The sequence below is a fragment of the Rhinopithecus bieti genome, unplaced genomic scaffold (genome assembly GCF_001698545.2).
Source record: "Rhinopithecus bieti isolate Rb0 unplaced genomic scaffold, ASM169854v2 scaffold_23748, whole genome shotgun sequence".
Classification (NCBI taxonomy): domain Eukaryota; kingdom Metazoa; phylum Chordata; class Mammalia; order Primates; family Cercopithecidae; genus Rhinopithecus; species Rhinopithecus bieti.
In genome coordinates, this window is record NW_016811596.1 from 399,204 (window position 1) to 411,461 (window position 12,258).

General features: G+C 37.7%; 1 protein-coding gene across 3 annotated transcripts in view; it reads right to left on the bottom strand.

Annotated features, from left to right (window-relative positions):
- Positions 1–12,258, bottom strand: part of AQR (aquarius intron-binding spliceosomal factor) — a 124,608-nt gene that overhangs the window by 43,118 nt on the left and 69,232 nt on the right. For all 3 annotated transcript variants that reach the window (XM_017894282.1, XM_017894283.1, XM_017894284.1), the window contains 4 exons: positions 8,146–8,387; positions 5,343–5,489; positions 4,687–4,756; positions 1,462–1,572 (listed from right to left, as the gene is read on the bottom strand). In XM_017894282.1, coding sequence (XP_017749771.1) covers positions 1,462–1,572; positions 4,687–4,756; positions 5,343–5,489; positions 8,146–8,387 — 570 coding nt within the window. The remainder of the gene's footprint in view (positions 1–1,461; positions 1,573–4,686; positions 4,757–5,342; positions 5,490–8,145; positions 8,388–12,258) is intronic.

Here is a 12,258-nt window from a genome sequence, read left to right on the forward strand (position 1 = left end):
GTGGCGGGGGGAGGGATTGCATTGGGAGTTATACTTGATATAAATGACGAATTGATGGGTGCTGATGAATTGATGGGTGCAGCACACCAACATGGCACAAGTATACATATGTAACAAACCTGCACGTTATGCACATGTACCCTAGAACTTAAAGTATAATAATAAAAAATAAAAATAAAAAAAAGCAGTTAATGCTTATAAATCTCAAAAAGCTCTAGTTTAGTGTAGAAGAAAGGAAAAAAATGGCAATTTAATTTAATCCAAATATCTAACCATATATCCAAATATAGTCTTAGCTTTTTCACATTACGACCCTCTCCAGTAGAAATAAAAGATTGCTTTTATGTATCTCTCAGTGTTGTCTCATTACAAGCAGTCATAATCCAAGAGTAGCTCAAAAGGAGATACTCCTCAACTTACAATGGGGTTACATTCCAATAAACCTATCAAAAGTTGAAAATCTCTTAAGTTGAAAATACATTTAACACACCTAACCTACTGAACACCACGGCTTAGCCTAGCCTATGTAAAACATACTCATAACACATATATTAGCCTATACCTGGGCAAAATCATCTAACACAGTGTGCCTATTTTATACTGAAATGTGGACTATCTCATATAATATATTAAATAGTGAAATAAGAATGACAAACAGAATGGTTGTATGGGTACCTGAAGTACAATTTCTACTGAATTCATATTGTTTTCACACCACCATAAAGTCAAAATATTATAGATCAGAATAAAAGTCGAACCAAAAGTCAGGAACCAACTATACCAATTAGCTTTTTCTGGTATTCTGTAGTACCCATGATCAGATTTTCATACAAGGAGAAACCATCTATTAATACATTCATTTCATGAATCCCCTGCTCCTTCCTTGTTAGGAACAAGTGCTCAATGCCGCAAGGAAGAACCAGCACTCAGACAAAAAGTTTTCTCAGCAAGGCAATTTACTTCTGCAGGTGGGTGCTACCTGCGTCAGTCACGTTCACAAGAGCACACGGAACAAAGGAGAGAAGGGTTTTTACTCCTAACGCAACCCCTATATCTGTGTCCTTTCCCCATTGGCTGGAGTAAGACTGCACAATCTAAACTACCCTGATTGGCTAAAACGTAAGGTTTTCTAGATATGGTCACTGTGTGACGGGGAAGCAAGGGAGACGAGGGGGTCCTCATGGGAAACTAGGAGCTAATGCATTCCCAAATAAGGGAGAGAATGTGAGCCACAAACCGGCTGAGACTTAGGCATGCCAGAATATGTTAAGGAACACGTAGGCCAGGCTCAGAAAAATGGAGAACAAAGAATGAAGAAACTAGATTTCTTGAAGAGGAACTTATTGTATCCCATCCTTACCTCCCCCTCAACCCCTAACCTGTATGCACACACGCACGCGTGCGCACGCGCGTGCACACACACACACACACACACACACACACACATACGGAGTCATTTACCTGATTGGAATGAGTAACAATTAGAGTCCTCTGTTCTGGGAAATTGTGGTAGATGTTAGATATGATCTGAACTGCCACATCTGTTTTGCCTGTACCAGGTGGGCCCACAACCTAAAAAGAAGATGAACACATAGCAAACTACTAAGTCATCACAGTTATCACACATTGTAAGAAAATGTGAAGTACAGACCTGAAAGATAAAATTAACAAATTCAGTAGATGGGTCCAATAACAGAATGAACAGGATAGAGGAAGAGCTGGTGAACTCTGAGATAGATCAGGAAGCTACACAGAAAAAAAGATTGAAAAACATAGAGACTCATGAATCTATAGAACAACATTAACAAGTCTAACACTCATGTCAACAAATTCTAAGGAGAGGAAAAAGAGTATGGCATAGACAAAATTTTTGAAAAATCATGGCTGAAAATTTCCTAAATATGGCAAAAGACATAAATCTACAGATTCAAGCAGCTCAGTGAACCCCAAGAGAATAACCCCAAAGAAATCCAAGCTCAGATATACCAAAATTAAATGGTTACAACCAAAAACAAAGAAAAAGAATCCCGATAGCAACCAGAGAAAATGATACATCACATACAACAAAAAGATATTTAAAATGACTTTGGATTTGTCATCAGAAAACATGGAAATCAGAAGAAGTGTAAGAACACTTAGAGTGCTAAAAGGAAGGACTATCAACCCACAATTCTATGTCGAGGTGAAATATCTTTTATGAAGATGAATTAGAGACATTCTTGCATGAAGAAAAACAAAACTAACTCATATCTAGTAGATATGTTATAAAAAGTGATTAAAAAAAAAAGTTCTTCAGACAGAAAGAAAATGCTACCAGAGGAAACTTGGAATATCAGGAATATAGAATAAATGGCAAATATAGTAAGAGGCTATTTTTTCCTCTAGAGTTCTTTAAAATACGTATACAGGTGAAAGCAAAAATTCTAATACTACCTGATGGTATCTTAATGTATTTAGACATAACACACAAAACAACTACAATATAAAAGGGGAAGGAAGGTAAAGGAATCTTTATGGGAGTAAGTATTCGCCATTCAACCTGAAGTGACATAATACTGATTGTAAGTAGGCTTTGAAAAGTGAAGTATATTGCAAATTCCTAGAGCAGCCATTAAGAAAACACTACACCCAAAAATATAATGAAACAATATGATAGGCCAGGCACAGTGGCTCACACCTGTAATCTCAGCACTTTGGGAGGCTGAGGGAGGCAGATCACTCGAGGCCAGGAGTTCAAGACCAGCCTGACCAACATAGTGAAAACCAATTCTCTACTAAAAATACAAAAGAATCAGCTGGCCGTGGTGGTGCACACCTGTAATCCCAGCTACTCAGGTGGCTGAGGCACAAGAATCACTTGAACCTGAGAAAGCAGAGGTTGCAGTGAGGTAAGATGGTGCCACTACACTTCAGCCTAGGCTACAAAGTGAGACTGTCTCAAAAAAACAAAAAGAAACAAATATAATAAATAAAAACATAATACTCAAAACTATTCAAATAACACAATGCAAGGCAGGAAAAGGGAAACAGAAGAATACAAAATAAAGGGAACAAATAGAAAATAAATAAAAAATGATAAGCCACATTTTTTATTTATTTAATAAATAATGTGTCCATTAATTTGCATTAAATGTGAATAAACACCAAGTTGAAAGACAGAGACTCTCAGAATGGATAAAGCAACATACCTAAAGTATATGCTGTTTATAAGAAACTCACTTCAAATATAACGACAAATAGAAGTAAAATGACAGAAAAAGAAATATCATGCAAACATGACTTAAAAGAAAGCTGCAGTAACAATATTAATATCAGACAAAGTAGACTTCAGAGCAAAGAACACTTCCATCAATGAAGACAGACATTACATAATAATAAATGGGGCCAATTCACCATGACAACGTAACAACCCTAAAGGTGTGAAGCACTTATTCATGAAGCTTCAAAATACATTAAGCAAAAATTGACAGACCTAAAGGAGAAACAGACAAATTCATAATTATATTGAGAGACTTCAACAGTCTGCTTTCAGTAATCGACAAAACAACAGACAGAAAATCAGCAATGATAGAGAAAAATTAAATAATAACATCAACGAAATGGATCTAATTGACATTTATAGGACAACCCACTCCAAAACAACAGAATACACATTATTTTCAAGTGTACATGAAATAGTCACCAAAAGAGATCATATGCTGGGCCATAACACAAATTTTAACAAATTTAAAAAGCAAAAACCAAAAAATTAAAATCATACAATACGTTCTCTGACCATAATACACTTTGACCAGAAATCAGTAACTGGCAGATTAGAGGGAAACCTCCAAATACTTAAAAATTAAACACACTTCTAAATCAGTTGTCAGCAGATTTTTTCTGTAAAGAGCCAGAGAGGAAGCATTTTCGTCTTTGCAGGCTAAGCAATCTCTGTTGCAAGTACTTATCTCTGCCATTGCAGCACAAAAATGGCCACAAGCAATGCAGAAAACAAGTGGATGATATATTTGCTAATTACCCTAATTTGATCATTACACAATGTATACAGTCATCAAAACATCACCTCATACCCCATAAATATGCACAATCATGTCAATTAAAAATAAAACAAAACTTTTAAAAAATGGGCACAGTCATGTTCTAATAAAACTTTATGAACACTGAAGTGAGCAGCAAGATCTCTAAATGTGTAAGAACCTATATTTGCTTATAAACACTTAAATTCAGCGGGGTTGCTGTACTTCAAATAGAACACATTCTAAAATCTGTTACTTACTTCTAGTCTTAATCTATGTTTAAAAAAAAAAAAAAAAAAAAAAAAAAAAAGGTGTGGCTGGGTGCGGTGGCTCACGCCTGTAATCCCAACACTTTGGGAGGCCGAGGTGGGTGGATCACCTGAGGTCAGGAGTTCGAGGCAAGACTGGCCAACACGGCAAAACCTTGCCTCTACTGAAAACACAAAAAATTAGCTGGGCATGGTGGCGGGTGCCTATAATCTCAGCTACTTGGGAGGCTGAGGCAGGAGAATCACTTGAGCCTGGGAGGTGGAGGGTGCAGTGAGCTGAGATCGCAGCACTGCACCACTGCACCACTGCACTCCAGCGTGGGCAACAAGAGCAAAACTCTGTCTCAGAAAACAAACAAACAAACAAACAAACAAACAAACAGGTATAACAATTATCTTACCATAGTCAGCCCAGGCTGCATTCCAGCACGGATGGCTTCTATCTGTGTATGAGTGAACTGAATCGTATTACTGCAAGGAAGAGTTAATAAAAAGTTGGCACAGATAAATGATACCTAGTATAATACAAATTTAGACAACGATGACCAGTGGTCTAAACATCTGCTCTGTATTTACCTCAGTTCTCTCAGTCTCTTCTGAATGACTCCCTTCACCTCTACCCACTAATACAGACAATTAAAATGGAATTATAGTTACTTTTCAGTACTTAGCCCATCCCAGACCTCATTTGGAGTGCCAAGGTTCTAGTTCCCATTCTAATACTAAATATAATGCCAACTTACTAGTTATGGAACACATGCATTAGGGCTACTGTTGTATGTAACACAGGCTCATGAAGTAAGAACCCCTTGCTCAAATTAAGGTAGCCCTCTAACATTTATTTCTCACAGTACCTGAAAATGTTTCTTTTTGAAATATTATGACTACAGAATGGCCTAAAATGTCAGTTATTCAGCTGACTGACAGAATAGAAAGAAAGAGGGTTCAGAAACAGTTTTGTGGAGTTGTAAAAGAAACAAAATTTAAAAACATTCCTAATGCAGTTGAAATGGCAAACTATTATCATTATTACAATTAGAATAGGTAGTAAAATTACCGTTTGGGTTGATTATAAGGATAAGGACCCCTATTAGGAATAACATGGGGCTCAACAATTAAGGTTTTTGCCTCCTCGGTGTCTTCATCTTCCACATCCGTATCTTTCCTTTTCTTCCCTTTTCCACTTCTTACTGGAAAAGTTATCCTACAAGACCAAAACTTTTGTTCATTTTTACAATTAACAAGGATTTACTGATTACCTATCTGGTGCATGACATTGTAAGCACAATCATCACAGGAGTAAGAAACATTTCTGGCTTAAAGGAACTCACTACCTGTATGTAAACTCTGAAAATGGTAGAGTTACAAGCATTAAAGTGTTGAGAGTTTTCAGATTTAAAAAAGTCATCCAGTTAACGGAGAATTAAGGGAGAATTTAAAGAAACATTAAATACTATGTCATGTGCATTGTAAAGTGTTTTATTCATTGTCCTTCATTTAATCAGAAAAAAATTTCATGGGACAGATGGCATCTAAGATGAGTCTCAAAGAATTTAGACATTCAAAAACAGGATGACATTCCTGGAAGAAAGAAGCAACAGCAGAGGCCAAGTACAAGCAGTGTATTTCACCTGAACATAGAGAAAAAATAAGGCTGAAGAGACAGAAGCCTTGTTATGACAGGAACCTTGTAACGACACGTCTAGAATATGAAGCTTTTAAGGCAGAGGGTCATAACCTGGGATTAGGAGGTAACTCCCCACAGATACCTCAGGAAAGTCAATGAAGTCCCTAAAATTGAACTAAAAAATTCATTCTCTATGTGTACTTTTTCCAGTTGCCTTTCATATTCTAAAAAAAATAGATAACACCAAAGAATGCTAAGAGCCAATGAGGCTAAGTGGTCAGTACTTATTTTGGTAAGAAATAGGAGCAATCAGCTTTTTAGCTAGGCAGTGAATAGCTCTAGCAGTAAACCATGTAATGGATTCTAGTGAGGTGAGATATAGAGGAAAGATTTTGCTACCATAAAGACTGCTGAGGGCCTAACGAGGGAGCAGTACAAATGGCACATGAAAAAACTATCCTTGGCCGGGAGCGTTGGCTCATGCTTGTGATCCCAGCACTTTGGGAGGCCGAGGCAGGTGGATCACGGGGTCAGGAGATCAAGACCATCCTGGCTAACATGGTGAAACCCTGTCTCTACCAAAAATACAAAAAAAAAAAAAAAATTAGCTGGGCGTGGTGGCGGGCGCCTTGTAGTCCCAGCCACTTGGGAGGCTGAGGCAGGAGAATAGCATGAACCCGGGAGGCAGAGCTTGCAGTGAGAAGAGAGTGCACGCCACTGCACTCCAGGCTGGGCAACAGGCAGACAGACAACTATCCCCAAGGCGGAATCTCTGAGATACAGCAGGAGTTTTATGGGAGTAAAAAGATTCAAAAATAATGCTGAGATTTCAAGATGGAGGAGTAGAAAAACGTCTTTGCCAGAAATAGGATTAGGAAAGTATGGAGGACTAGGTTTGGTATATAAAGGATATGTGTATTTAACATGTAGAATTATTATTTTGAGATAGAGTCTTGCTCTGTCACCCAGGCTAGAGTGCAGTGGTGTGATCATAGCTCACTGCAGCCTCACACTCCTGGGTTTACGTGATGCTCTCACCTTAGCTTCCTGAGCAGCTGGGATTGCAGGCACACGCCAAATCTTGCTAATTTTCATTTTTTTAATATAGAGATGAGGTCTCAGTTGCCCAGGGTGGTCTGGAATTCCTGGCCTCAAACAATCCTCTCAACTTCACCTCCCAAAGTGTTGGGATTACAGGCATGAGCCACCACACCTGGCCTATTATTTTATTTACATATATATATATTATTGTTTGGGTTGATTATATACATTATTATTTATATATATTTATATAAAAAATATTTAACAGTCAGTAGAAAAGCTGTGCGTTTTCTAATTTGTAGCTAAGAAGGTAATCTGTGGGCTACCACCCATAGGTATACTCAGTGCCTTAATCCATATGAAGGAATTCAGGGAATAACAACCAATTATTTCAGGTACTTTGTTCTGTTTTCACTTAAATTTTAAGACCAGAGCTAATTTAACATTAAATATGACTACTGTGAGTATTTATTTCATTTATTTAGAGATGAGGTCTTCCTCTGTCACCCAGGCTGGAGTACAGTGGCACAATCATAGCTTAATGCAGCCTTAAACTCCTGGGTTCAAGCAATCCTCCTGCCTCAGCCTCCTGAGTTCCTGAAATTACAGGTGTGTGCCACCATGCCGGGCTACGTTTTAAAATTTTTTTAGAGATGGGGTCTCACTATGTTGCCCAGGCTGGTTTTGAATTCCCGGCCTCAAGCTGTCCTCCTGCCTTAGCCTCCCAAGTCACTGGGATTACATGTATGAGCCATTGTGCCCAGCTATACTGTGAACATTTCAAATCTGTGAAAGCAAGCAAAGTTAAAAGAAAGAGATTTTTTCCTAAAAACAAAGTTCAACATCACACAGCTGTATTAGCTGAGAAACATACCAGACTATGCATAAATGCAAAGACATATTTTAGTCAAATGCTATAAATATATTTGTACAGTTCTCTTCAGATAATAAGTATTTATTGATCCCTTATTAGGCATTAGGCTACTTTTATTGTGGTCTTAAAACAGCTTGTGCCCTAAGAAATAGATTCAAATATATTAAAGCTATCCCAGTGATTGCATGGTGTAGGTAGGGACTGCTAAAACAAAATTCAAACATAGTACTCAAAACTCACTTTAGCTAACAATCTTGATGGCATAACGCACACTGACTACAGAATGCTGGAAAGGGGCATACCCAGTTCTGACTTTACCTGAAAGGGGGTATTTGTAGAGCAGGGTCTTCTACAGTTACTTTAACATTATGACCAGGGAAGCTGGCTTTTAAATGCTCAATGGAGAGAAACGTATCATTGAAATCAAGGGTGGCAATCTGATTGGGCATTTTTGAATAATGTGCGCTACTTGGGTCCCCATAACCTAAAATGATATCATGCAGCCAGTCAGGTACCACACAATCAGTATTCATCAGGTTCCGAATAGTCTCCAGCACAGCCTGTCAGTAAAAGGACAGAAAAAGATTGTGTCAGTAAGACATCTCAAACATTTGCACCTACTGGAATGCAGAGCTGGCTGCACTAATCCAGAATTCCTGAGTGTTTCAGAGCAAGAAGCTATTTTCCGCTGGCTGACAGGTGCTTGGCTAGACTGAATCAACAGCTATATTTTCAGCTGATACCACACACTGAGTTAAACAAAAGACCAAACTTAGCAAGAACAGTTTATCCATTAAGAATTCACTTAAACAGAATGACATAAATAAATTTACCATTTGACTCCTATTGAGTGGGATGAAAACCAGACTCAAGTCGATACAGCAGTAAGAAAACAATATAGAACAAACCCTTAGAGAAAATACTTCCTCTCAGAAACTCCTGGAGGTTTTCCCTCTTTATACTCCATAGTTCTTTAATGCTAAAATCACACACAACCAGAAGCACATTAATGTATGCTTCAGTTGTGATGAAACCTCACAATTTAGAAATACTAAAATTAGCACTGTGAGAAGAAATAAAAAATAAAGTGAACGAAATGATAAAAATAAAGGAAATATCAAATAAAATGTCAGAAGGAAAGAATCAGGACTACAACAAAAGGTCATTATAGTAGTGAGCATATATACTGTCAAAAGTAATTACAAAAAGCCAAGGGAAATTCTTAGACTTTCCAAAAATCATTTCAACAAAGTGATCTATCTCACATATAGAAATTTGGAGGCTAGGCTATCAATTTCAAAGAATAAAATAACCAAACCGACAATTTTTAAATCATAACTATTATACAACTTTTAAAAATGATAAGATAGTATATGTTAATCACACCTTTAATCACGTTGCCTTGCTTTATGTTCTTACACTTATCACTACCTGAAATTCTCTTGTTCACGTACTTGGTTATTTGTTTTAACCCTACTATCCCTACTATCATTTGTTTAATCTCTACTAAAATATAATTCCCACAAGACTAGGGATCTAGACCAGTTTAAATACGGAACGGGTGAATGAATGAATACCCAAATGAGTATATTCACATAACAATGATGAATAAGATCAGTGCTCTGCCCTCTAAGGAAATTACAGTTTTAGTAGCAAGATAAAATATGCCCTTAACTGTAACAAAAAGCAGCAGAATGTGGTAAACAGTAAAGAATGTTACAAAATACAATGGGAACAAAGTTCACAGTAAATGAGAGATGGATGCAGGGGACACTTAACATTAGGAAAGGTTTCATGGAGGAAAGTGGCATTTTTATTGAACTAAAGTAAAAGATTTGTGAAGGAGCTTTGATTTATTTCATCATGAATAGGAAGTCAAAGAAATGTTCTGAGAAGGAGAGTAAAATGATCAGTGTCACACAGTAGGGAAACATATGAAAAACAGGTGACTGGCTATGAGGAGACTCAAGCATAGACAAAGAGGGGGCTATTATAACTGTCTAGGCAAAAATTAAAGTATCCAGATTAGGACAGGTTGTACAAACGGAAAAGAGAAAAGGCAATAAATGAGCGATGTTACACAGGTACATAATGAAACACCAGAGACACCAAAAGAGCATTCTTTTTTTCCTAAACATAGGCAAGTTAATCATTCCCCCTCTTTCTTGGATCAGAAACTAAATCCCTCCTTTGAACTTTCAGGACACTTTCATCCACAGCCTTTTTAAGGCTTTTGATACCTTCTAACTGTTCATGGTAAGCATTTGTCTATATTTCTATCTTCTCTAAACGTGTAAGCTGTATCTGCTTCATCTTCATAAGCTTCATTTTAGCACAATATCAGACTTACAGTAGGCACTAAATAAAACAGTCAAACATATGAGTATAAGAAAATAATTTTTTAGTTTTCAGTGAAGTAACTGAGATTTATTTACTGAAAATTGATCAAATGTGACAGTCACAGGTACTATAAAACTTGGAAACTCTTAGATTTCTCCATCCTTTGTTCACTCAATAAATGTTTACTAAGAACATACTATATAATAGGCACAGTTCTAGGTGCTAAGGACACACTGGCAGACAAAACAAAGACCCTGCCCTCATAGACTTGCTTGCTTCACTGCTTTCTAATGGAGAATTCAGATACATAACAAATGTATAATCTTCAGTTATGATAAGGGCTCTGAGGAAAAATAAAGGGAATAGGCTAGAGAATGATGAGAAGATGCTACTTTAGGTAAGGTTGCCAGGGAAGGCTTCTCTTAGGAGGTGACATTGAAAAAGAGTTGCCCATGTCACGGGAGGAAATGAACTATGTAAACACCTGGGGATAATTATCTAAGTAAAAGGAACACCATGTGAAAAGTCTTGGATTATTTTAAAAAACAGCAAAAAGGACAGTGTGACTGACATGGAGTGAATAAGGAAAAAGTGTTAGAAAATGATGTTGGAGAGGTAGCCAGAAGACAGAAAATGATAGGACCTTCTGGGTTATGGTAGGAACTTTCTAATGTGATGGAAAAACATTAAAGAATGTTAAGTGGGGGTATCAAGGTATATTTCACATTTTAAAAGGATTATTCAGCCACTATGTGGATATGTGTAAGGGGAAGAACAGACAAGAAAGGAGGCAGGGATATGTGAGATAAAGGTGTCTTGGACAGGGCATCAGCAGAGGTGATGAGCTAATCAGACTCACTGATGGATTAGAGATAGAGTATAAGACAAAGAGAAATCAAGGATATCTCCACTTGCGTTCAACAACAGGGAGAGATGAAGAACAAGTTCTGCTGTTTGAAAGGTTTTTTTTTTTCAATCACAACAACAGGGTTACATAAAAGTAATAAAGTGATAGGAACGTCTAAGAAGTACTGTACTTTGGGAGAAAGAGAAAAGAAAGGCATTTTTTCTACAAAAGCTACATATTATCAAGTGCTAGAATTGTTCAATGTTTAAGTTTTATAATACAGTTTCAAATAATGGTTTTAAAAAACTATCCTTTAATAAAACTCTTCTCCTCACAAAGTTATTCTGAAAGTAAAACTTTGAGCCACCAAACCTTCCTTTCCTACTAATGACTAAAAATATATTATATCATATAGTAATTCAGAGCCTTGAGGTTCCATATCTGTCTTCTTAAAGTGACTTGGAAGTATACCTACTTTTGATTCAAAAAAGAAGCCCCAGTAAGGAAGCTTTCCTTCACTTCATAATAGGGCATTAACTGAGTACCTAATATACAAAAAGCAAAAAAGGAAGTGGACCCTTAGTAACATGTGGATTCATCTATATTTTAAGTTTTTAAATGCCTCAAAAGACAAAATAATTTAACAAATCAATTTCTTTAAATTTCTATATTTCATCAATGTTAAGAGTTTAAGAAGATCAAGGGGTGGAGCAAGATGGCCGAATAGGAACAGCTCCAGTCTCCAACTCCCAGCCCGAGCGACACAGAAGACCGGTGATTTCTGCATTTTCAACTGAGGTACTGGGGTCATCTCACTAGGGAGTGCCAGACAATCGGTGCTGGTCAGCTGTTGCAGCCCGACCAGTGAGAACTGAAGCAGGGCAAGGCATCGCCTCACCTGGGAAGCACAAGGGGGAAGGGAATCCCTTTTCCTAGCCAGGGGAACTGAGACACACAACACCTGGAAAATTGGGTTAACTCCCACCCCAATACTGCACTTTAAGCAAACGGGCACACCAGGAGATTATATCCCACACCTGGCCGGGAAGGTCCCACGGCCACAGAGACTCCCTCATTGCTAGTACAGCAGTCTGCGATCTAACCGCAAGGCAGCAACGAGGCTGGGGGAAGGGCGCCCGCCATTGCTGAGGCTTAAGTAGGTAAACAAAGCCGCTGGGAAGCTTGAACTGGGTGGAGCTCACAGCAGCTCAAGGAAACCTGCCTGTCTCTGTAGACTCCCCTCT